The sequence below is a fragment of the Lissotriton vulgaris genome, chromosome 9 (genome assembly GCF_964263255.1).
Source record: "Lissotriton vulgaris chromosome 9, aLisVul1.2, whole genome shotgun sequence".
Classification (NCBI taxonomy): domain Eukaryota; kingdom Metazoa; phylum Chordata; class Amphibia; order Caudata; family Salamandridae; genus Lissotriton; species Lissotriton vulgaris.
Genome location: NC_141697.1, coordinates 799,375,395 through 799,402,980, shown reverse-complemented (window position 1 = coordinate 799,402,980; position 27,586 = coordinate 799,375,395). Strand labels below are relative to the sequence as shown.

The window sequence follows — 27,586 nt, the reverse complement described above, 5'->3', positions numbered from 1 at the left end:
GCTCGTGCCAAGCTAATAAGTGGGTGAGCAGGGGTTATTTCCGTAGTGTATCCCCCTTATCCTGATTTTGAAGAAGGGTCCCTACTGGGACAGGGTAACAACCGGCCAACTAGAGACTCTCATGTCTAACAGGCACAGTCCACAAATGTTAAGGGAAGTATTCCTTCAATGTTAGAGCAAAGTCTGGGCAAACATTGGAAAAAATATCTGGACCAGCGCGCCAAATGACTAGGATCCTTCTATTTATCAAAAGTTTCATCTGTAACATAAAGGAAGTTTGCCTAACTTTTATTTGCTCCTCCGCATAGTCAGTACAGAGATTAGAGGGCAATATTTGACTAATAATGAATCCAAGATCCCTATACTCTTGGAGAAGATCTATCCAATTAGAAGCAGAAGAAATCTGTTGCCCAGCCACCCCCTTGATGACTTGCCGTGAGTGGATGAAAACTCTATTTACTTTTTCCAGCGAAGGACAAACAATCATAGCAAGTCAACCAATTTTTCCTTTAAAGCATGCCCTCGCACAGATGCTGGTAATGAAGATCCACAAACCGGTTTATGGTCCTAGGTGCAACACTGTTCGCAGCAGTATGCCCATTGCACAACCCTGCCTTTTAACCCAATGACACAGACACAGAAACTCTGAAGAGCTGCCTCCGAATATGCTTTTGGTTTTTGATTTTTAGTGTTGATGTTGGTCTGATTGTCATCGTTCTTTAAATTCTAAAACGTGTAGTCGTTCCTTCCAATTTCCCTTGAGGCTCCGAGTATCCACTCTGAATACATCCGCTTTCTTTGAATGGCACCTCGCAGATTGAAAGGAAACTACGTATACATACTTCTTCCAGATTACAGAAGTGCAGATACTAGGGAGTAGTGTTGGCTAAAGACAGCTCAGGGATTTTTGCATGAAATCCCAGGTAAAGTTTTTCTTCCAGCTTTCATCCTCTGTAAGTTAACTGTTCCTATGCAAGTATGGCCTTGTCTGGTTCTTCTGGTTTCGGGCATGTTTTTGTGCAAAGGCATATTATTTGGGCAGAAGAACTACACAGACGCCTGTATAGATGCCCTCACATGGCCAGGTCCTTTATTGACTGTATTGTTGTTCCCTGCCAACATTTCCTAAATTGAAAACAAAAGAGCCCCCGATAGGGATTCTTTGTGTAGTATGTAGGCTTGGGAGTCATTGAGTTTGGCTGGATGGGAGAACCACTGTAAATCAGTAGTTTCCTTTCCCTGTTAAACTTGTGATTCCCCTGCTTCAACTGTAGTTGTGGATCAGCTGATTGACTGCAGTGGTAGCCACCCCCCCAGACAGTGCTGCCACCATCAATGCATCAGACCTTCTGCCCTATTTAGGGCAGTCCTGCTGGCGAATACTTTCCCTGCCCAGGTCCACTATGGATGGCACGCTGTAGTCGGGCAAGGAAAACCAACAATGCTCCCCGCTAGGAGGTTGAAAACTCTTTTCCTATCGAAGTCACAGTTTTTTTTTCTTTTGAGCAACCGAAACCTTTGCTTTATGGGGTTTCATTTGAAGGTATGAAAAGAAAGCCAATTGGGTAGTAAGATATGTCACCCCACTCAGCATTATCTTATACAAAAATGCATCGATGCCTCTGAGGGATGCACTTTCAGAAGGCACTACATATGAGTGTTTGCTGATCGCAGCCGCAGGATTGTGCTCATGGAGAAGTAGCCTGGTTAAAGACAAAGGAACAACTTGAATTTTATTTTTAGTCAAGATGCTTTGGAACAGAGGCCTGCAACACTTTCACTGTGGCAAACAGTACCCTCCACTCGCATCTCCCGCGTGAAACAATTGGAAGAACCATAGTCTTCGGTGGATGTTAGCAAACTAACTGACCCGTGGTACATTTTTATTAGAAGCAAAGGTTAACGTGCTAAGCTTGACACTGAAGTCCTTTAAATCAGCAGTTGGGAAGTCCTGTGCTTTTAGGGGCTGCACAGGCTGCCATTTCCTACGAGCAGATATTCTGCTTGAATCCCAAACCCACAGCCTATAATATGAAACAAGCATTGGAAATGCAATAGGTCTCGCATTAGGAAAGTTTGAGCTATTGGTATTGTAAAGGACACTTTTTTTATTTATGTGTTGGTTTTGAAAATAGCTAAATTAATAGCTTTGTCATTTACATTGCCAATAGTTATAACTTTCGCAAATGTGACACCTATAGCATTTGTAATGCAATATGTGTTGTATTTACGTGACTTAGATGTATTGATATTACAAATAACAAAGGCTTTTAATTTTTTTAAATAATTAATACTTAAATAAAAGTTATTGTAATTTATAATGGCAATAGCTTAAACTTTTGTAAATACCTTTTGTGAAGATTATGTTCAGTGTATTTTATTGTGACGAAAATCCAAGAACAGAAGTGAAATATTAATATCTTTTTGTGACATTTGTAATAAAGCTTGAAACATTGAGAGAACATATTTGAACCAGTTGTTTTTGAATGGTTGCACAGATTGATGCAGTGGTGGCGCTGAGTGATGTTGTGGTGGCGACGAGTAATGCTGTGGCGTTCAGTGATGCTGTGGTAGCGCATAGTGATGTTGTGGTGCCCCTGAGTGATGCTGTGGTGGTGCTGAGTGATGCTGTGGTGATGCGATAGATAGAGTGAGTGCAATAGATAGATAGAGTGAGTGCAATAGATAGATTGAGGGAGGGTGATAGAGTGAGGGCGTTAGATAGTTAGAGGGAGGGAGGACAATAGATAGTGTGAGGGCGATAGATAGAGTGAGGGCGATAGATAGAGTGAGGGCGATAGATAGAGTGAGGGCGATAGACAGATAGAGTGAGGGCGATCGATAGAGTGTGGGCGATAGATAGAGTGTGGGCGATAGATAGAGTGAGTGCAATAGATAGACAGATAGAGTGTGGGCGATAGATAGAGTGTGGGCGATAGATAGAGTGTGGGCGATAGATAGTGTGGGCGATAGATAGAGAGTGGGCGATAGATAGAGTGTGGGCGATAGATAGAGTGTGGGCGATAGATAGAGTGTGGGCGATAGATAGAGTGTGGGCGATAGATAGAGTGTGGGCGATAGATAGAGTGAGGGCGATAGATAGAGGGAGGGCGATGGATAGAGGGAGGGCGATGGATAGAGGGAGGGCGATGGATAGAGGGAGGGCGATGGATAGAGGGAGGGCGATGGATAGAGGGAGGGCGATGGATAGAGGGAGGGCGATGGATAGAGGGAGGGCGATGGATAGAGGGAGGGCGATGGATAGAGGGAGGGCGATGGATAGAGGGAGGGCGATGGATAGAGGGAGGGCGATGGATAGAGGGAGGGCGATGGATAGAGGGAGGGCGATGGATAGAGGGAGGGCGATGGATAGAGGGAGGGCGATGGATAGAGGGAGGGCGATGGATAGAGGGAGGGCGATGGATAGAGGGAGGGCGATGGATAGAGGGAGGGTGATAGATAGAGGGAGGGCGATAGATAAAGAGTGTGGGCGATAGAGTGAGGGCGATAGATAGATAGAGTGAGGGCAATAGATAGATAGAGTGAGGGCAATAGATAGAGTGAGGGCAATAGATAGAGTGAGGGCAATAGATAGAGTGAGGGCAATAGATAGATAGAGTGAGGGCGATAGATAGAGTGAGGGCAATAGATAGATAGAGTGAGGGCGATAGATAGAGTGAGGGCGATAGATAGAGTGAGGGCGATAGATAGAGTGAGGGCAATAGATAGATAGAGTGAGGGCAATAGATAGATAGAGTGAGGGCGATAGATAGATAGAGTGAGGGCGATAGAGTGAGGGCGATAGATGGATAGGTAGAGTGAGGGCGATAGATAGATAGAGGGAGGGCGATAGATAAAGAGTGTGGGCGATAGATAAAGAGTGTGGGCGATAGATAGAGTGAGGGCGATAGATAGAGTGAGGGCAATAGATAGATAGAGTGAGGGCGATAGATAGATAGAGTGAGGGCGATAGATGGATAGATAGAGTGAGGGCGATAGATGGATAGATAGAGTGAGGGCGATAGATGGATAGATAGAGTGGGGGCGATAGATAGATAAAGATTGTGGGCGATAGATAGAGTGAGGGCAATAGATAGAGTGAGGGCGATAGATAGAGTGAGGGCGATAGATAGAGTGACGGCGATAGAGTGAGGGCGATAGACAGAGTGAGGGCGATCGATAGATAGAGTGATGGCGATAGATAGATGTGTTGTTTATGTAATCTGTAAGCCCTTTGTATAAAAAAGCTACATGTGGTTGTGCTATTTTGGTGCAATAATTTGCAGGCACCTTTTGCACTGTGTGCTAATTGAGTATTTTTGTTTGCAGTTTGAGGCTCAGTGACCGCAATAGGTGCGAACTCCATGCACAGTGCTGATTTCAGCATATACTGTAAAGGTGAATAGTATGCCTTTTGTACAGACTTGACATGCAACAATTCGCACAAAAGTGCTAGCTAAGGCCTTTGCTAATACTGCTAGATGTGTTTTTTGTGCAATGTGTAAGCCCTTTGTAAAAAAAGCAACATATGGTTGTGCTATTTCTATGCAACATGTTGCAGGTAACTTTTGTGCAAGGTGCTGATTGAGCATTTTGTTTTGCAGTTAATGCTCACTCGAGTTGGTTTGTAGGCATTGCTTATTAGCAGGTAGGTAATGTATGACGCATTGGAGATGCTGCTTTTGATGTATGTACAACAAGTAGCAGTGTGGCATTCCTCTGCAAACGCCCCGCACAGATCCTAACAAGACTGTAAAGGACTGAGTTTAGGTGTAGTTAGTCAATGGAGGGGTGGTGCTAGGTTAGACTACCTTAGGTGTAGTTAGTCAATGGAGGGGTGGTGCTAGGTTAGACTACCTTTGCTATGCTAGCGTAGGAAGTTAGTAATAGGTATGGCCCTATTGGATGGGTTGCTTGTGTGCGGTTCAGATTTCTAGATGGCAAAAACAGAGTATTTGCTGTCTGTGAGGACATGGTTTGTTGGGAGTAGAATACAGTTTACAAAGGAATATGACGGTGAGAGGGGGGGGAGGAGACTAAGACAGTTGTTGGGTTGCTGCAGATCTAAAGGAATGGAGGAGCGCTGGCTTAGTGATTGGCAAATGAAAGAGTATGCTGTTAAAAAGTGAGAACTTACAGCAGTGGCACTAACACTATGAAAGTTTAAGCTCCAACCCTGTACTCCTAGTGCTGTAACTAAAGTCCACCCCTCCCTATGTTATGTGCTTGTACAGGCACCCGTTTAAAGTTTATACTGCAGCAGAATGAAATTGTGCTGGGCAACGCTTTACAAGTTTGTTCTTTCCCTAAAAAATAAGGTGGTTTCTAACATGGCTATTAACTGTTTATTATTGTTTCGGGTAAGAGTATTTTTTGCTTGCGTCTAGCATGTATAAGTTTTAATAGGAGCATTATACTTTTGTGACTGGCTGGGGATTGGCTCTGTTTTGAACCTGGCTGTGTGCTGGATCGTTTTTCAGCCTAAGATTGTGATGATGATTTCTTAACCCCTTTAGCGCGTCGAACATTCCGCCCCAGTGCGGACGTTCGATCGCGCTAACGGGATTCGGACGTCCAACGGTCGTGAGCAGCACCAGCGAGGTAGCGCGTGCGACGACCGTTGGACGTTCGAAGCACGGAAGGGGTTAAACTATCAGTAACTGGTCGCGCAATAGGTGTGCTTTAGATTAAGTCTTAGTATTGTTCTTGTATAATGCATAACTCCCAAAAAAACAGAACAGCAAAAGCTATTGTATATAATGACATATATATGAAATGTAAATAAAACTAAACAGTACGCTATAAAGAAAAGTAGCCATATTACAACAGCATACTGTTAAAATACGGTCAAATTTCTTATCTGCTTGTTACTGAAGCGCACATGGCGATAGTGACATAGCCACCGATTCTATTATTAACAGTTCTTGTACTACAAAGCATAAGGCTTAAATGTTTAACAACAAACACGAAGCTCATAAACGTAGCGCCAGGCGCCATTTAGAAACATGCACATATCCCCCATGGAGGTCAACTAACAACTCACAGCAGATTCTAAAAAGCAATATATAACTTGCTTTTTAGCACCTAATCCGGCGTAATTAAACTAACCACGTGCCAGGCGCCAGCTGTACACGTAGAGATTCTCCCATGGAGATAAAGTAACCCTTCACAGTAGATGCTAAAAAGCAGAAAAATAACAGGCTTTTACCAGCTAATTAAATACAACTACGCAAATAGTAGGCAACATTTTGCTGGTTTGTTTTTGCCTAAAATAAAAGTGGTTTATAGCATTACTCTTAGATGTGGGGTTTTGCTAAAAGGTTAAAAGTATGCTTCACTTGTAAAGTGTAACTACGGCCTCCATACACCACAATGGCTGCGAACTCTGTGCAGGATGCTGGCTGAGCACGTAATATAAAAGTGAGCGGTGCGCCCTCTGCACAGACTTAACATGTAACAATTTGCACAAAAGTGCTCACTGAGCCCTCCCTTAAAAGTGCTAAATGTGTTGTTTATGCAATGTGTAAGCCCTTTGTGTAAAAAAAATACATGTGGTTGTGCTATTTTTGTGGAACATGTTGCAGGCAGCTTTTGTGCTGTGTGCTAATTGAGCACTTTTGTTTGCAGTTTGAGGCTCAGTGTTCCTGCCTTTAGCTTTTTATTTGACTGTGGTAAAAAAGATCAGAAGCAGTAAGCTCTACAAACAGAAGATTGAGGTGGTTTGTAGGCATTGGTTATGAGCAGGTAAACTATTAATGACATTAAAAATATGCCGCTTTTGAAGCACGTGCAACAACCATTAACGTGGCATTGCTCTGCGGACGCCTCGCACAGATCCTGCATGACTGAACAACGGGGTTTAGGTGCAGTTGGGCGATGGAGGGGTAGTGTTACCTGAGAGTGCCTAGTACCAATATTACGCCACAGTTTGCCCGAGGCGTCGGCAGACGCTGTAGGTAATAATAATAAAATAGCCTGCTTTCGGGTGTTCAGAAAGGGGGGTGGGGATTTCGCAATCGGGTATAGCAAAGAGATGGCGGGGATGGAAAGGGCTTGACTGCAACTATGCCAATAGTATGCTACACGTTAAACGCGCTGCTGGCAGACGCTGAAGGTAACGAAAATAGGGTGCATTCAGGTGTTTAGGGGGGGTTGTGTAAATAGAGCATAGCAAAGCGGTGGCAGGGAAGGAAAAGATGGATATGTAGAAGAATCCTAGGACTACTGCAAGACAATCGCTGGCAAAGCTAAACCGTCTCGGCTGCCAAATGCCGAACTATTCTCTTTTGCAATGCTCTACCCTCAAAACACTCGAGTACAAACGTATGCGCGCACCAGACTGGCAAGCCTGGAATGGGTCTTATATTAAAGGAAACCCTTCATGAAGGCCAGTACTATGCATGTATTATCTGCGACGTACATTGCAGGTTTGTCCATTGAAAACAAAGTAGCATCTCGGAAATCTGTTTTTTTTTAAAACACATGCAGTGCCTGAGCGTGTCAAGAAATTGGCACTTTTCTCCATGACACAAAGACTCGTAAACTCTGTTAGTGAAAAAAAAGCGGCCGCGAAATGAAATCTAAAGCGGCCGCAAAATGAAATTAAAAGTGGCAGCAAAATGAAATCAAAAACGGCAGCGGAATGAAATTAAAAGCGGCAGCAAAATGAAAAACAAGTGAGGAAGGTGGGTGTCGGAGAATGAATGAGTAACAAGTCTGGGGAGTGTGAGTGAGACTGAACAAATGACAGTGAGTTTATCTGTGATTGAGAATGAGTAAGAATTCGTGTGAGTGAGAAAGTATGAGTGAGTCAGAATATGAATGAGCAAGAGTGCAAACGAGTGAGAATTAGTGAATGTGAGAGAGTGCGCGAGATTGATTGGACAGAGCGAAACAAGGAGAAACACGAGAGACGGCCAGCGGCCGTCAAAGTGAAAGTACGGCCGGCTGAGGGCATTGCTGTGGGGAGGGGGGATGAGAAATGCGACACGGCGGGCAGGGGAGGGGGCGGAGCGGGGAGAGCGGCATGAGGGTGTGAAGCAGCAGGGGAGGAGTGCTGCTGGCGATTGACTGGCGATTTGATGATGTGCACGCGCATTTTAGGTCAATGCGCTTGCGCATTGACCTAAAAGCCACGGGCACAGCATCAAATCGCCAGTCAATCGCCAGTCTAGGTAAAGCTTATTTAAGCCCCTTTAGAGCTTGCCAGCTATGCGCATGCGCACAGCAGGCGAGCCCTAAAAAGGATTAGCCAATGCAGACCATCATGTAGGCAGTATCTTTCAAATTAGGAGTGATGTGGCCGGATTTCCTCATGCCTTTAACAAAGAAAGCAGCTTCATGAAGTATGTGTTTGAGCAGCTCTACAGTTCATTGGGGAAGGCCAAATAATCTAGCATTGCCAACATTTAAATGAGAAAGGGCCATTGCTTGTGTGCAGAACTCCACTCGCTGCGTTATCTTGTCTGGATCCAGTTTCATCCTTCCACTTCAATTTCGGTACCCACTGCCGCCGCAAGACTGCGCCAAATTACCTCTCTGCCTGAAAGGCTACCAAAATGTCAAACTGGTTAGAGATCAACCACACAGAGTACAATGAAGGAAATAACGAAAAATTAGATTCTTAACCCATTTTATCTACTGGCATACCTCTGCGTACATTTATAGCAATTCATTTCTCCTTCAGTAGTCTCTGTTACACAAATTCTGGGGCATATTACTAGCGTTCAAAAGAGAGAAAATAAAGCCACTGCAGTGAGGTGATAACAAGAAAAAAGAAGAATCAGGTAGATTATGTGATCTAGTCTAATAGTGGTCCAGTTATAACCGTTAAGAGTTTGAATCCAAGATTCTCCGCTTTTACCTTTACTGGTTTCAGCTGCAAGTGAAATGGGGGCCCGACCTAAAACTGCATCAGTGCATACATGATGGTGAAGGACTGGGTTCTTTAAGACCCAGCGGTGCCAGGGGACAACACCTGAAACCTTCGTGGGTAACCTGTTCCGGCGTACAAGTGACAGAGACACGGGACACTTCCTTCGGCGTCAAAGATTCGAGGTTTATTTACTGCAGGGAACACAGAAGTCACAACAAGTACAACACGTGCAACTTGGGGAGACTGCTTCAAATTGCTACTGTGGATCGCTCCTTTTATACATGTTTCTCCCATAGGGTTACATGGTACACAAAGGTTTACAACCCGGTTCCCATAATTATCCCCGAGAGGGGTCACTTCAGTCACTTTGATACATTCAAGGTCCGGAACATAAGTGCGGAAACATTTGGCGGTTCCCAACTGTAAAAACCCATCTTCCTACCATTAGTACATTCCAATCGGCAGTAAAACAGATCGAAGAAGGAACAAGGACAGGTGCAGAGGAAGATGGAAACAGTGGGGAGATCAGAAAGGGTGTAAAAGGGGAGGTATCGGGAAACACGAGCTACAGGCATCAAAGGGACGTGCCTAATGGGATGCACGGCTGAGACAATAAACCGGCACGCAAGATGAGCCTCGAGCGGGGCCATCTGCCTTACAGTATCATCCCCCTCGTCATAAAGACACTTTCAAAGGACATGTGTCTTCCGCGAATGTCTTGGGAATCCCAGGGTCGCGAAGCGGACAACGTCCGTTCGCTGGCTACTTGAGGGCAAGAGACAAAGTGGATGCCGTATCTAAGATGGAACCCGTGGGTACAGATAGAAAAGCCCACGTAACAAACAAACGGTTCAGGTTAGCACAGCGAAACTACACACACCAACTAAACTCGTCATTTGCGGTTCGTAGATACCAAACTCGACCATATTCGTTCGAGTCGGAAACACCACTTACAATCGTCACGGAACCTCAGACGCTCCTTTTGCCCTCATGTAGGCAAGCACTAGTCGGAATCATACTCGATATTCATCAGACCATCTAGATGTTGCTGTAACATAGCTCTGTCCAACCGAGCTCCTTTGGTAACAGGCGGCTGCATTATACACGTCGTAGCACAGAGGCCACATAAGGCAGGACCACACTGCACGCGAAGGCAGCACGTGAACAGGAACGCCACAACAACTCCGATAATCATCAGAATCTTCCAACCCCAAGTCGACATCAGGCCCCAAAACCACCCAAGCAGCGTCCAATCTCCTACGTCCACGTGTATGGACTCAGAGATCTTATGCAACTTTGAGATGGCTTGATAGACGGTCGGAGCATTATCTGGAATGAAAATACAGCAGCTCGAATGGATCACCTTACATACCCCACCTCGATCTGCTAAGATCACGTCTAAAACCATACGGTTTTGTAACGTCATAAGCCTATCCGCCTGAAGTTCTGTGGTGATATTACCAAGGGCACTGGCAGTAATATTAGCTGTTGATTCCACCACTCGAGTCAACTGTCTCAGGTTCCTACTATTAACCATAGGCCCCCAAAACGGGAGGAAACCCTTGAAAAAGTCTCCTGCCTCTTGACCGGCAGTGTCCTCTTCGCTAATTACGCCTCTCACAACTCTAGTCTTGTGATAGTCTGCATCTACAGTAAACGTCGGAGGCAACAGATTTGCGATAAAACATGAGCCCACAAAGTCGGAAGGCAACCATGCATACGCACGATCATGGCAGACAAAGTATGTACCCTTGGCAGCCAGAAACACAGGGGACGAGACCATCGGCAGAATGTAATTCTCGGTGCAAGCACTCCAAGTCGAGCTTTCGATCTTCGGCCATGACCCATTAGACAAAAATTACCAATGTGGGGTACGACCCATATCGGAGGCGAGCTTCTAAGCTGTTTTTCACTCGTGAGCGCACTATACTCAACCTTACTCAGGACCCTATAGGCTTGTACCTCTTCCTCTGGGATGAGCGACGGCTCATAGATATCTCTATCTAGATCTTCTATCGCTATAGACAAAGGCTTATGATACGAGCCAAGGCCAAAGTAGGGAGAACGTGGCTCTCGACTGGGGTAAGAATCTAGTGCACTTCGAAACATTGTTTGGAATGCTCGAGCTGAACCCTGGGAACTATACGGTAAGACCAGATATGGAATTCCCTTATCCGTGGTATGTGGCATCAGCCCACACACCCAACAATTAGTAGTGTTAACCACTAACTGGTGCTGATGAAGGAGCTGAATAAAGGAATTATTTCGGAATTCTGCACGTCTAGCCTGCTCGTGTTCGGGTAAGATATGGAAAGAATGAGGGGATGCAGTGGAGGTAAGCTTAGGATCAGAAGTAGGAGTAGGTATGGCAGAAGGTAAGAAGTACGACATCATGTAATACACCCCACCCGCCAATAGTGTAGAAACAATCAAAAGCAATACGAACATTTGAAACATAAAACACTTGGTACGAATAAGTTGTTGAAGTTTGAATCTTTGCGCCTGAGCTTCTTCCAAGTCCATCAGCTTTGAAAACGCCATCCCCTATGACCGTCCGCAACGTTTCTTGACGCACTTCGTTCTGTGTAGCAATAGTCAATCCCTAGGAGTTCCCAGGAACCGACGGTCTTTAACCTAGCGTCAAGACCTACTAACCAGAAGGAAGTACACGCGCGGCCCTACGGCCTTTATTCACAATGTATGTGCAAAAATGTCTCTCAGCTGCGGAAGCAAAAATACAGGTGGAACGAAACTCAATACATACAAAAACAATTACAATAATACGGTTGTTCAGACTGAACAGTAGCAACGTTGGGGGTAACGTAGTATGTCAAGGGAGAATCAAAAGTATAGATTTTATTTGTCTTTAACGTTAGAACGAAGAGAATAACGATGTCTCCCAGGACGTGTCTGTTCTTCAAACAACTGGTCCGGTGGCAAAACAGAGTTCTGTGGATCAGTTGAATGTTCAGATCTTGAGTTTGGTGATAAATGTTCAACAATATCTTCCTGCTGCACTGAGGTGTCTTCGACAAGCTGCGCGTCACTAAAAGGGACGAACTTCGATGTTGTTTCGGTCTCAGATGAAGCAATGCCTTTCTTTACCCACGAGTCTGCTGGTAAAGGTATAGGGACCTTTTTAGTATGGGTGGCGTGCACCCAATGTTTACGTCCCTCCAAACGAACAGCAGTCCTCGTGGCCAGCAAGACTTGATGGGGTCCAGTGAAACGGGGTTCCAAACTGTGTTTTCGGCTAAAGTTGCGCGTCACCACCCAATCACCAGGGTGCAGCTGGTGACCTGGACCCTCCGTCTGTGTCGGCAGTGCTTCAAAGACCTGTTGATGAATTAACCTCAGTTTAGCAGTCAGATCATGAAGATAGTCAATCAACATGGGGTACTCAAGATGAGAAAACAATTTAGGTCTAGGGACCCCCCAAACATTTGCAGGGCGGCCGAACACTATCTCGTAGGGACTAAGCCCTACTCGGGAGTGTACTGTCGCCCTTGTTGACAATAAAGCTAAGGGTAAAGCGTCAGGCCACGAGAGACCAGTCGTAGCCTGAATCTTCGCCAGTTTTAGTTTAAGGGTGCCATTATACCCTTCAACCAAACCAGCTGACTGGGGATGATTGGCACTATGGAATTTTTGATTAATTCCAAGGCCCTTACACACACTCTTCATCACATTCCCCACAAACTCACTTCCGTTATCAGACCATACAATCCGAGGCATTCCATACCGAGGAAAGTATTCCTTCAGTAGGATTTTCGCAGTCGACAGAGCAGTGTTGTCCTTGAGAGGGTAGGCTTCAATCCATCGGGAGAACGCGCAAACCACAACTAAAACGTATTTCAGGTTATTGCATCTCTCCATATGGATGAAGTCTAATTGAATCACCTCAAAAGGACATGATGGGGGAGCAAAATGGCCAGGAGGTGTTGGGGTTCCCTTACCAGGATTGTACAACATGCACACCATACAATTCTTAACCAACCGTTCAGCACATTTCGCGATACCATCATTCTTCCACACAGGGGACAGCAACTTACAAATACCTTTCACACTGATATGTGCTAACCCATGTGCCATTGTCACAACAGCTAGCACATACGCATCCGGCAACATCCATCTCTTATGTTCCGACAAATCAATCCAACAACCATTCACATCCAACTTCCCCGTACTTTCTTTCCACTTCGTCTTTTCAGTCTCGGTGGCCTCATCCTGAATCGCTTTCACACTCTCAATAGTGTCCTCACACATACTAGTCTCTGTAGGCCACCTAACCGAACTTGTCACATACATTCTAGTGCTAAGGTTCCGGGCAGTCTCCTTTGCAGTCTCATCCGCAAATGCATTACCACGACCAACATCATCCGCCACCTTACGATGTGCACTACATTTAACAATCGCTACCTGCTTAGGTAACGTAAGTGCATCCAAAAGATCATTCACAAGCTGTCCATGCTGGATCTTCGTACCATGCGACGTCATAAACCCTCTCTCTCTCCACAATCGTCCAAAGCTATGAGCGACGCCAAATGCATATTGGCTGTCGGTAAACACATTCACACGTTTCCCTTTCGCTAATACACACGCTCTAGTGAGAGCAATCAGTTCTGCAGCCTGGGCAGAGTTCTGATTCAATCTCGCAGCTTCCACAACAGTATTCAAAGTTACAACAGCATACGCAGTAGTCACATCACCATTTGGCAATTTAAAACATGAACCATCCACATACAAAGTCCCATCGCGTGCCGCTATCCATGGCATCCTACGTCCTAAATATATCATTGACCCGCTCATCTGTCCTAACCGCTCTGCCATCCCTACTCCCTCGTTGGGGGTCGAGACAACTCTTAAATGTTTTTATCTAAACACAAGGTCCATGGTGAAGCATCACATGGACATATTCCTTTTACTTCAGGCCGAGCAACCAGACATTTTACTCCTCACGGAGACTTGGCTAAATGCTGATTCCTTACCTGACATCCTGGCTGCAGTCCCCTCTAACTATTATATTTTACATGAGGATAGACCTGCCAATAAAAGGGGCGGAGGAGTTGCCGCTATCATATCAAAAATCCACATCTTCTCCCCTCTCCCTTCCCTCGATCTTGTAGGATCGGACAACATGATCTTTAGGATGGACACTAATAGCGGATCCTTACTTATGGTCCTCATCTACCGCCCCCCCCAGAGCATGCCCACATTCGCTGCACTTTTAGCAGAATCTTTGGCTCCTCTGATAATCAGTTATAAGAAAATTGTGCTGCTGGGTGATTTTAATTTCTGGCTGGACTCTGCTGAGCCGGTGGGGCAGGCAGCTGCATTGAAAGAAACCCTTTCGGATATGAATCTCATTCAGCAGATTCATCTCCCCACCCATAAAAAAGGACACAGCCTTGACCAGATTTGGTCGCAGGACATCCCTCTTACCATTAACTCCATCACTCCATGTATTTGGTCGGACCACTTTCTGATCGACTTTTCTATCACCATCACTGAGAACAGGAAACAGCCGCCTCAGCAAGGAGGGAAAGTTAGACTCTGGAAGCACGCTGACCTCCCTGCCTTCATTGATACCTTAACTTCATCCCTCCCCCCGTTCGATCAGGATATTGAGGGGTATGAAGAAGCCTTCTCCAGCTGGCTATTTCAGGCCGCCAATGCCCATGCTCCCTGTTCCAATTTCCCCCGTTCCCGTATTCATGACGCTCATAGATGGTTTACACCTCATCTTAAAGCCGCAAAGCTGCAAGTTCGTCAAAGGGAGCGTAAGTGGCGGTCGGCCTATTCAGAATCTGACAAGGCTGATTATTGTAGGGCACGGAAGGAGTATCAGAAACTTATTCAGAAGCACAAAACGGACTATTTCTCTGAGCAAATTCTTCACTTACGCAATAAATCCAGAGACTTATTCAACATTGTGGAGGGTCTTTGTGGCAGTGACAGAACTTCCCCAGCTGTGGCTCCCACCCAGGATCTCTGCAACACACTAAATACCTTCTTTCTGAATAAGATTTGCACCATAAAGCAAAGCATTCTTACCACCCTATCCCCTCCTCCCCCGGACATCTATCACAATCCCTCTACCCTGGAATCCTTCCCCCCCATTGATGCTGCCTGTCTATCCAAACTTCTTTTTAAAGTAAAATCTGGCTCTCCTGATGATGTCTGCCCTCCCTACATCCTGCGGGAAGTGGGAGCCGCTATCCCTGAGAGCATTCTTTTCATGATGAATGGTTCCCTCTCACAGGGTTTGGTCCCTGCCAGTTTTAAAAAAGCCCTTCTCATCCCTTTGCTGAAAAAAGCTGGGGCTAATCCATCGGATCCTCTCAACTACAGGCCCATTTCCCTGCTGCCGTACTGTGCCAAGATATTGGAGGCTCATGTTTGTGATAGCATGTCCCAATTCTTGGAAAGAACACAGTACCTTGCGCCTAACCAGGCTGGCTTCCGTCCTCTTCATTCCACTGAAGCAGTCATCGTCTCAGTTCAGAATACTTTGAGGCGGAATGCAGACAAGGGGATCCATCAGGCGCTGGTTTTATTAGACCTATCAGCGGCATTCGACACGGTTGACTATACCATCTTGGTCAACCGTGTCGAACAGGCCGGCCTCAGGGGTCCTGCGCTGAGCTGGATTCGCTCATTTATTACTGGCCGCACCCAATCCGTGAGACTGGGCCCCTTCACGGCCCCCACTATCCCTACTACCTGTGGAGTCCCTCAGGGCTCCTCCCTGTCACCTTTGCTTTTTAATCTTTATCTACGCCCCCTGCTGTACTCCCTCAGGGATACCAGAGTCACCATCTTCAATTACGCAGATGATTTGCAGCTCATCTTTCCCTTAAACACCGAGGACTCAGTGGTAGTGTTTCAAAACACCATGTCTCACATCCTGAGTTGGATGAGCTGCAATCACCTGAAGCTCAACCCAGGCAAGACTGAGTTGGTCTTGCCTGGGCAGAGTGTACTCAGCTGGAACCCTGGCTTTTGGCCGTCCAGCATGGGAGCCCCCCCCATCTAAATCGTCCTCGGTTAAGAGCCTAGGAATCTTCTTTAGCGAAGATCTGTCTCTGAAAAGGCAGGTCAGCGCAGTGGTGTCCTCCAGTCTATTTCAGCTGAAGAAAATTAAGAAAATTGCTCGTTTCTTCTCTTTGGAGGCGCTCACACAGATTGTTATCTCCCTGGTTCTGTCTAGATTGGATTTCTCCAACAGTCTCTATCTTGGGCTCCCGGTCGGCGAGTTAAAGCGCCTCCAGCTGATTCAGAATCAGGCAGCCAGACTCATTCTGAATCTACCTAAGAGGCAGTCTGTCAGACTGGGCTTAAAACAACTACATTGGCTGCCTGTTGAGCAAAGGGTGGCTTTTAAGACTGGTTGTATTTTATTTAAGTCCTTACAACAATCAGGCCCCCTATTCATCAGAGATCTGTTTAAAAAATATGACCCCCCTAGGAATCTTCACTCCATGCATAAACATCTTCTGACTGTCCCTACTTATAAAAGGAAGCGTCTTGGAGGCAGCTGCTTTGACCACCTTGCAGCTGCCTTGTGGAACTCCCTTCCTCTTCACCTTAAAATGTGCGGAAACATCCTTATTTTCAGACACTCCCTCAAAACATGGCTCTTTTCTCAAGCGTTTTGATGAGTTCCTCTTTGCTTCCTGTGACTGATGCGCTGTGTCCCTGTCTACAGCGCCATGAAGCCCCCGGGCGAACGAGCGCTTTACAAATACATCTCAATATCTCAATATCAATATCATCGGGATCATCCAAAGGAGTGTTTTTAAGGTCCACTCGACCTTTTGTTTCCTCTTCAGTCCTCAAATAACAGTCATGTTCTGCTGTTTCATCTGACTCCGTACTGACTGGTAGCAAAGTCGCCGGATTCAGAACATTGCAACGTTTTATCTGAATATGACTTGCCAACAGCGTCAACTCGTACCCAGACAACCTCGCACTCGTCAAGTGCTGAGTTTTCGTACGATTCAAAAGAGTGTCAACTGCATGCGGAACCATCACCGTGAGCATATTATCCATGACCAATCCTGCTGATTGTCGGATAGACACCGCAGCTGCCGCTGTTGCTCTCAGGCAACTCGGCAATGCTCTAGCTACCGGGTCCATGGTCGAGGAAAAATATGCACATGGACGTTGCTTTCCACCAAAAGGTTGCGTTAAGACACTCAAAGCACAACCTTCCCTCTCGTGAACATATAATGTAAACGGCTTACTGTAGTCAGGAGTACCTAACACAGGAGCCGAACACAATGAGTCACGCAATTCAGAAAAACTCCTCTGACATTCATCCGTCCATGGTAAAGGAGTTGAAACATCCTTGCACGTAAGAGCCACCAATGGTTTCGCCAGCAATGAAAAATTCGGAATCCATTGCCTGCAATACGACGTGATACCTAGAAAGGCACGCACATCTCTTTGGGTTGTTGGCACAGTCATTCGCGCAATTGCTGCAATTCTCTCTGGGGTCAACCGCCTTCCCTCCTTTGACAATAAGTGACCTAGATAGGTTACTTCTTGACAACAATATTGGAGTTTAGAAGGTGACACCTTGTGATGTAAGTCACAGAGATGCTGCAGCAACGACACCGTAGCAATTTTGCAAATGTCCTGAGTATCCGCAGCCACCAATAAGTCATCGACATATTGGATTAAAGCCGCACCAGCCGGCAACGTAAACGCATCCAGTTGACCCTTCAAGGCTTGACTGTAAATCGATGGACTCTCACAGTAGCCCTGAGGAGCACGTTTAAACCGGAAGCTGCGACCACCAAGAGAGAAACCGAAAAGGTCTCTACTTTCTTCGGCAATCGGAATGCTAAAGAAAGCATTCTTCAGATCGATCACCGAAAACCAAGATGCAGAAGCTGGAATCAGAGTCAGTAGCGCCGTGATGTCAGGCACAACAGGGAACTGAGGAATCACAATTTTATTGACCTCCCGTAAATCGATAACAAAACGATAAACAGGCGGTTTCGAAGGATCAGTACGTTTTAGAATGGGCAGTACAGGGCTGTTGCACACGTTTCCCCGAGTTTCTTCAATAACATCTTTCTCAATCAGATCATAGATGATCGCTAACAGTGCTCGTTCACCATCAAGAGAGATTCGATACTGGGGAATACGTGGCAATCGCACATTAGATTTCAGCTGAACAACATAAGGGGAGATGTCGAGCAGGCCCACATCATTGGGACCTGTTGCCCACAAAGATGCAGGAAGAGAACTCAATTCCGGTGGAAGCTTATCGAGAGACAAGTACATAGGAGAGACAACCCTCTCACCTAACGTAAGCTTTACACCCGCAGGAGAACAATACAAAGTTGCATACAAACGTTTTAGCAAATCCAGGCCCAAAAGATTTTCACCACAACCAGTAGTCAAAATCAACGGAGCTTGAAGCTCACAAGGCCCAATTGTAAGGGGCAAAGGGCGAGAAACTGGATTGCTAACGGGGGCGCCAGAGAATCCAACGGAAACATTTGTTAAGCCAGACAAAGGTGCGCCAGGGAGTTTCGAATGCATTATGGAACTTTTCGCTGCACCAGTGTCCAACAGAAAAGGCTCAACGACGCCCGATGTAGCAACTGCGACGTAAGGCCCTCTCTGATCAACCGGAACTGATACTACTCCCTCTCCTTGTCTATGGCTGTCCTAGTAATTACTGTCGTCAGTTCCTTGATCGACATAATAATCGTCTACATTGTACTGCGCAGATCGTTCTTGCGATGATCCACGTTGATCAAAACAGTTGTTGGAATTCGATGAGTTATCTGAACGATCATTTTGAGCACCACGACCCCTACCACTTGATGTCTGCTGAGAACCACCACGACCTCCTCTGGAGGGGTTACCACTATTTCCATCATTTAGAACAGGACAATTGAATTTTAAATGACCCTCCTGTCTACAATAGGCACACTGATTGTACCCTAACGAAGATCTTTGGGAAGAGGAGTCATTTCGAGATTGCGACCTATTCGATTGCGACTGTGGTCTATTTTGCTGTGAAGCATTCTGATTCGAACGCGGAGGATAAGCCTGCTGCAACAACACTTTTGTTTTAAGTTCTTTCGTCTTTTTATCAGCGCGGTCGGTCTCCTCTTTTTCTCTGTTCTCGTAATACTGTGCCGTAGCCAATATTTGAGCAGAGGTAGAAACGGCCCACGCACTCTCAGAGTTTTTTAATTTAGTGCTCAAGTCGGGCAATAAATTTGAGACAAATTTATCCACAAACAGCCGTTGACCGCCCTCAGTGCCCATATCCTGACCACTATGGTCGATGAATGCCTCCTCAAATCTCGTAAAGAAATCAGAGACACTCTCGTCCTTCTTCTGTTTACAAGCTGACAATTTGTCCCAGTTCACCCTCATAGCTGGCATAAGTGTTTTCATTAATGTAATTATTCTTTGAGGGAGAGCTGTAATGAGCTGTTCGGGCTTAGCCCCACCAATTTGTCGTGTATCTGCCGCCGTAAGGGCAGCCCAATCACCACCCAATTCGTTTGCATGATCTTCCTGACGAATCTTAGCCCATACCGGTTGTGGTACGACATTGCCAAACAACATATCGATATCGGCAAGATTCATTATCGTAGCGTCTACGAGCTGCGACAATTCTTTATAGTACCCCGCCGGATTTTTGCGAGGGTCAGGCAAAGATTGTTTCACCTGCAACACTTCTGATCGTTTCCATGGGAGATGTATCCACACTCTCTGGAAATGTGGCAGAATCGGCGGAACTTGGGCGGCATCACCCGGCATCCACACTGGTGGAACTTCACGCATGGGAAACTGACCAGACGCATCTAACTGCCTCTCAACGTCCTCAACGAACAAAGCTTGAGGTATCGGAGAGGGACGAAAAGATAACAACCGTTCGACAGCACGTCGAACGTTGGTGTCCACTATCATTCCGCTCGAGAACTGAAGTTGTAGATCAGATAAAGCGGTCAATACATCATCAGATGCATCGGCCGATATTTGATCGCGCAGAACCTTGCACATTTCTTCGAAAACGTATCTCTGTGTCGGAATATTGAATTGACAGAACGTATCAAGTACAGCACGTGGAGGATTTCTAAGAGGATATGTCATCCAACCCATCGCCATGTTATACAGCGCGGCACGTTCCCTGTTACCGGGAAGCTGACTACGCCTTTGAGGACCGTCCGAACCAGCGGACCCAAGAACAGGGCCAAGAGAATTAAAGAAGCTAGCCGCAACCGGAGAGGAACGATTTCGAGTAGAAGGAGAAGAATAGCATAAGGGATTAACAAGAGAAGGAGTAGAGATAGACGAAGCAACAGGAGTAAGTAAAGCAGGAGCGGGAGCAGGAGTATGTGGAAGTACGAGCGGAGGAGCAGTAGGAACAGCAGTAGGCAAAGGAGCGGGAACAGTCGGAAGAACGGGTGCAGGTTGAGGAGCAGGTTGAGGAGCAGGTTGAGGAGCAGGTTGAGGAGCAGGTTGAGGAGCAGGTTGAGGAGCAGGTTGAGGAGCAGGTTGACGAATAGGTTGAGGAGCAGGTACAGGGTGGACCACAGGAGCCGCGGTACCCTGTACATACGGAGGTGGCGACTTCATAAGATAGGACATTAAAGGATCCTCAACTATTTCTTCCTTGTTATCCGACTCCGTAGGCAAAACAGGATAGCATTTATCTATCGACATGCGCTGTAGCCTATCAAATACTTCCTTTTCCTTATCCTCCTTATCACGCTGAAACTGCTCTGCTTTCTTTACAATGGTAGCCACACCATTTCTCTGATTACGTTTAGTTTGTCTGATCTCCTTCTGTCGGGCTTCTTTACGCCACAACCGAAAGGCATCAAACATGGCCGGCCTTGACTTTTTCTTAAACAATTTTGCCTCGAGGTTATCTAAAATCGGAGTCTCAAAACTACCATGAGGTGGCCAACTAAGGACACCATCTTTTTTGGTGTAACGAATCCAATATTTATTAAGGGTAATCGGGCCTAGCCCGTGCTTACTGTAGAGCTCATAAGTGGGAGTTCCAACCGGAGGTATCGGACAAGAGTCCTCCAGCCGGGAATCCGTACCACAACGTCTAAAACAACTGAACAGAGTACTGCGACCAGGCATCTTGCACACTAGCCGAGTTCCACAAACTTCAAGAGTTACGGGATTTACCAAGTCCCAGCAAAGAGCAAAAACCCTCGGTCTTTGGCGACTGCAATCGTCAAATATCACAACAAAGTACCAAGAACCACAAATGCAATGGAACCATGCAACAACTAAGCAACCACAACCAAGAACTCTGGGAGCGACCCACAAATACTTAACTCAAAAGTCGATGGCGTCACCAGGAAGGCCCGTCAATCGTCTCGCTATACCAAGGTCTACGCCAGGCGCCAAAACAGGTCTACAGTCAGGGCAGCAGTCCGTCGCAGCCGTCAGGAGGCGGGAATCTTCGCGGGAAAAGTCTTCGGGCCACTTATTTCGACAACAGGATCGATGAAGCGGAGTGCACCTTCCCTCGGAGATTTCACACGAAGTTCCTCACGATCGTCGGGCTTGGACCGGTACCACTGATGCAGCCCCACGGTGGGCGCCAACTGAAGGACTGGGTTCTTTAAGACCCAGCGGTGCCAGGGGACAACACCTGAAACCTTCGTGGGTAACCTGTTCCGGCGTACAAGTGACAGAGACATGGGACACTTCCTTCGGCGTCAAAGATTCGAGGTTTATTTACTGCAGGGAACACAGAAGTCACAACAAGTACAACACGTGCAACTTGGGGAGACTGCTTCAAATTGCTACTGTGGATCGCTCCTTTTATACATGTTTCTCCCATAGGGTTACATGGTACACAAAGGTTTACAACCCGGTTCCCATAATTATCCCCGAGAGGGGTCACTTCAGTCACTTTGATACATTCAAGGTCCGGAACATAAGTGCGGAAACATTTGGCGGTTCCCAACTGTAAAAACCCATCTTCCTACCATTAGTACATTCCAATCGGCAGTAAAACAGATCGAAGAAGGAACAAGGACAGGTGCAGAGGAAGATGGAAACAGTGGGGAGATCAGAAAGGGTGTAAAAGGGGAGGTATCGGGAAACACGAGCTACAGGCATCAAAGGGACGTGCCTAATGGGATGCACGGCTGAGACAATAAACCGGCACGGCAAGATGAGCCTCGAGCGGGGCCATCTGCCTTACAGTATCATCCCCCTCGTCATAAAGACACTTTCAAAGGACATGTGTCTTCCGCGAATGTCTTGGGAATCCCAGGGTCGCGAAGCGGACAACGTCCGTTCGCTGGCTACTTGAGGGCAAGAGACAAAATGGATGCCGTATCCAAGATGGAACCCGTGGGTACAGATAGAAAAGCCCACGTAACAAACAAACGGTTCAGGTTAGCACAGCGAAACTACACACACCAACTAAACTCGTCATTTGCGGTTCGTAGATACCAAACTCGACCATATTCGTTCGAGTCGGAAACACCACTTACAATCGTCACGGAACCTCAATGGTTGGCTTTAAGAGGAAAGGGGAGTAGGGAGAAATAATCTGGGTTAGACTTTAAGGTGCGGAACAAAAGTTTTAAATATTTTATGGAAGGATAGCCAGTAAGAGTTGAGTCTTAGATGATCTGGAAGACTGTCCACGAGTCTTTGATTTTCAAGAGAAAGACTGCTTCACTGTTTTAAGTTTTTTTTAATTTTTTAAAATTTTGGTGCCATTCACTTCTATTGCCTCTACGTCCTGCTACGGGGTGTATATGGTTCTAGATTTGGGAATATGGAGGGCTTTGAAATTGGCACGTGCTATTTTAAAGTGGATTCTAACCTCCAGTGCTTGCCAATGGAGGGGTTTCAAATGAGTGAGATGTAGTCTCATTTGTCAGCGCCTTTAACAAGGCAGGTACTTGTATAAAATATGGTCTTGAGCGGAGTGATAGTTGATTTGGGCCGGCCAGATGATATAGGCCATGAATACTCACAAACATTTCTCCTGGTGCCACTAAGTATGGTCTATGAAGTGACTAAGGACCACACTTATGCCAGCAAGGAGTAGGTCGGGTGAGGAAATCGTGTAAGGTGGGTGAAGCGAAGCATATACATCTAGTGGCAGAATTGCACAATGTAAATCAGAAAACCGTGGATCAATCCCGCCTTCCCCACTTGGCCAATTTGTGTGATTTCTGGCAATTATATTTTTCTTTTTACCTCCTTTTTCTTCATTATCACATAAAAGGGAACCTCAAAATACATGTTTCAAGACGTGTGCAGTACAAAACCTTGTCTTGACTTTGTTTTATTACATTAAAATGCTGTCCATGTTTCATAACACCCCAGGCCACCACTAGGATGCACCTGACAACCGACTTGCCTCTTAGCTCACATTTGGCATTGATGTCTAGATAGTTGGAAGCCAGAATGTGTCTAAATACATGTTTGAAAACTATCATTTAAAAAAAAAAAAAGAAACCTCCCAATGCAGCAATTTGATCTGATTTACTAAGGTGAAATGTGCTTTGAGATGAAAATAAAATACACCTTTTTAAATTTTGCAGAGATTTCTACTTTTTTTCACATGCTTTATCTAAGATGTCTTTAAAAATGAAGGAATTACTAAAGCTAAGCGGTTCCGGACACCTTATTTACTCTCCCTTCTTTAATTTAACTTCAGGTACATGTAAATAAATGCTTGCCAGTTTATTTAACATCATTCTTGATGTTAGTTTTAATTAAAGTACTCACCAGCCCATCGCTGCTTTTGACGATGGGGGCGTATGTAAAAGTGAGGATGGCTGCAAGTGGCCCCGGGCCGTACTTTGAGTATCTATGATATAGGCCTTACAACCGTCCAAATGTATTATTTATTTTGTACCGCTGTTCACGTCTGTGAGTGTAATTGATAATGTCAGCTTCCTTAGAAGATAGAAGAACAGCTTGTTGCGGATTCATTTGTTTATTTTGGACCTATTATGGTCAATGATAAGGCCAAGTGATTTTAAGAATGGAACGAAGGAGGGTTAAGATCTTGTTTGTTCTGATTCTTAAACAATAGCTGAAGATTCTTTGGAGTGTTGGGGGGGGGGTGGATTTCTGTTTTTGTTAGGTTTAGTTTCAAGGAGGACATTTAATGTATGATTTGTTCCAAGAAGATTTTTTTTACCTTAAATTATATTTTAGGTTTTGAGGCATGGTCATGTATCGTTTCATATATATGCATACGTTTCTTGTCTTGAAGCCTGAAGCCTAGAGGTTCTACTTAGAGGTGCCACATTGAATAGTCTATGAGATCCCATCCATATCACTTTATCTCTTAGAATTACTTAATATACCAAGTAAGGAGAGGAGTATTAGAGAGGCTAATTTTCATTATTTAGAGTGTGTGTGTGTGTGTGTAATGATTATATGAAAAGACTGTTTCTATGCTATATTAATATTTTCATCTATTGCTGAACTGCTTTCCTTGCAATGTTAGTTTCCACTGAAGCAATAAATCTACTCATGTTGTATCTTGCCCCAGGTCAAGTCAGCGCTTCAGCCTTCGTCTTTGCCTTTGTAGCGGACACCTGTGTGGTGGGTCTTCTCTTCTGCTCTGCATTCCTGATCCTCAACATGGCATTACTCTTCAAAGGGGCCACCTGCAAAGAGTGGTACACTGGGAAATATCTGTATGACATGGGGTGGAAACGCAATATAACCGAGTTTCTTGGAATGCGGTGGTTCTTGGTTTTGCTGTTTCCATGGATCCACTCCCCTCTGCCAGGTGATGGAATCCATTTTGAGACAAGGACACTTCCAGTCCAGCAGCCACTGAAGTCATCTGACCTCTGAAGGTGAGCAGGGTTTATGAAAGGGTGGTACTATGGTAGGAATGTTCATTTTACAATCTAAAAACATGTTGAACATTTGTACTAGAAACTCATTTGAACATAATATATATTTTGTTTGGCACATCTGTAACAATATCAAAACAGCCTAAATTTGGGTAAATGAGGAGGTGGGGCCAAGATGGCAGCCATGTGAGGTATGTTGTTCTGCTCCCCCTCTAGCCCTCTACCGACACCAGACCTCTGGCAATCTGCGGCCCAGTGCAAGCTGCAAAGAAAGTCCGAAGCTGATGTGGCGGGCCCCGGGCAAATACATAGCTGGTCCAGGACCACATTTATTGCTGGGGACCGCTCATTGGTTGACTATTAATCAGCTCTGCGCCCCGAGATGGTGGCGTCTAGGTGAGCAACCTGCACCCGACGCAAAGGATTGGGCTGTGATCCGTATGGCCCCTTCTGGAGCAGCATGGGCCTGAAGACTCCTCAAGATGAGCCGCCAACTCCTCACAGTGGATTGACACAGTTCGAGGCAGCGGCCGCAGGCCATTGCTGAATGGGCCCTCCATGTTGCAGCGCCATGGCAGGATGACACCCACTTTGAGGTATTAGCAGGGGACCCTAGCGAACGTGGCACAGCGCATCGAGGACCGTGCCCTCCTACAGAGAGTTGGTACCAGTACATGCCTGTACCTCGATGTCGCCCATAGGATTGAGGCCCACCATCTGAACTCTTCAGACAGCTGCAGTGTAGACAGGCCTTCCACTGACTAGTGGGGGCTGGCCTGGATACCAGGGGCATCATGGGTTATTCAGGGTGCCCTCTGCCCCTTTTGTTTCTGGCATCGAGGAGCTCTGCACATCCGGGACAACAGCACAGTGGGATCTCCAGGGACACTAGGACTATCACCCAGGTGAGAGCCAGAATGCCCTTCACACAGGCGACTGCACCGGTACACCATGGCAGCAGCAAGGATTCAGAAAGCTCGCTTGTTGAAAGAGATACTGACGTGCCCTGGGAACTCCCCTGGCGGGGGATGCATAGCAACCTCAACATCTTTTGGATGAGGGAGTAGTAAAAGTCCTGCTAACAAGGTAATGCATGGAAATGCTACTCCCCTCCCTTCACAACGATATGCACTCAGTGAAGCGTGAGCTGTCACTGGATCTTAAGGATGTCAAAAGCAACTTGGCGGAGGTGGGGGACAAGGTGTCTGCACTTGAGGATGGAGAAAATGGGTGCAGAGAGGATGTTTAGCATCTCAGACAGGAGGTCCTGCACCTGCAGGAGCAACAAGCTGTCCTGCAGGCCTACACGGAGGACCTGGATAACCGCTCCCACGGAAAGAACATTGGCATAAGCAGGGTGCCACTAGTAGTGGAGGGGCTGGATGTTGCTGGTTCTGTACAGGCCCTCTTTTGCCATATTTTGGACCCCAACGTGGAGGGCCATTTATGGTTGGACAGAGCCTACAGGGCGGGGCACCTGGGGCCTGGTGTAGTACGCCCCTGGTTATCCTAGCATGTGTCCATGACTTCCGAATTAAGGAGGATATTCTCTTCAGAGTGGGGGAGTCCCAGCCAGTGCAGTTCCGTTGCCACAGACCCATGCTTTACCTGGATCTCTCAGCCCTTCCTCTGGAGTAAGGAAATTAGGCCATCCATTCCATCTCCTCTTTACTTGGGAGGAGACCGTGTATCTACTAAAATCGATAGTGGAGGCCTGGCGGATCTTGACCATGCCAGACACTGCTGAATGGGGTGCCCCTCTGCTGGCTGGTGGATCTGGGGGAGGCTGACCATGTGGCGACTTTCATACCTTGCGTTCTCTCATGGGTCATGGGCCAGATCCTATGACAATGGCCTTTTTGAGATGAGCCGTACTAGACAGCTTTACAAGCAATGCCCCTCGCCACGACAGTTGTTGAGGGTGGGCCTCTGGGAGACAGAGGCTCAAAGGGCTGCAAACTTTGAGGAGGCCTGGGGACGGCATTGCTTACAATGGTGGGCAGGAGCTTTACTCTCGGATGTGGAATGCCAGAACCCTCAAACTTATCCCTGTGCAGTGCCGCAACTCTCACGATTTCGGTCAAGAGGAAGGCCTCGGGATCGGCCGCAGAGCCACTGCAAGCGCTCGTTGTTGCAGTTGAGGTCATTGGGTAAGTCTCACAATTGCAAGAAGTCGAAGAGGTCTTCGCCTTTTCGAAGAGGTCTTCGACTTTGCCAAATCCGTCAAAGTCATCTGATGAGACAGGGAGCGTTGGCACTCGATGCCTTGCTCTGTTTTGGAGCCTGTGCCTTGACAGTCTCTGTGCCTCCCAGATCTACTGGGTTCCGGAGTGACCTCCATCAGTAATGTGTTTTTTAGGCCATGCATCTCCTATTTAGGCTGCCCGTTCCAACTGGAGCACCTTCGGACCCCACGGGCTAGGTAGGGATCCATACTGGCCTTTCACCGGCGAGATCACCCCCAACACCAGTCGGGTCCTTTGGATCCATAGGTGGATCCCGGCCAGTGTTGGTCAAGCTACCTCCACTGTCCGCGGCTCCAGTGCCAACACCCCTGGCACCACTGACATCCCATGGTGGCACCAACCCTTTCGTCATCCCCAACTCTTATACAGAGCCGGAAGGGCATCGTATGATGCCGGTGCCAACCAGGTGCAGAATCTCCATGACAGAACCAGTGCCTTATTCCTATCATGGGCTTGGATTAGTAGATATATGATAAGGGTCTGCTGACCCTTATGGATAACGGTTAGAGGACCCAGAGGACAGGATCTGGCGGATGCCAGTGGTCCTCTCCTCAGACTCTAGCCTTGTTTCTCCCCTACCGTGGATATGGAGGAAGATGCCTCATTCGCACTGGTGGTGA

General features: G+C 46.5%; 1 protein-coding gene across 2 annotated transcripts in view; it reads left to right on the top strand.

The window, feature by feature from the left end:
* LOC147692286 (putative palmitoyltransferase ZDHHC24) overlaps positions 1–27,586 on the top strand; it is a 186,258-nt gene that overhangs the window by 46,479 nt on the left and 112,193 nt on the right. For both annotated transcript variants that reach the window (XM_086938545.1, XM_086938544.1), the window contains exon 4: positions 24,408–24,720. In XM_086938545.1, coding sequence (XP_086794671.1) covers positions 24,408–24,718 — 311 coding nt within the window. In that variant the 3' untranslated portion in view covers positions 24,719–24,720. The remainder of the gene's footprint in view (positions 1–24,407; positions 24,721–27,586) is intronic.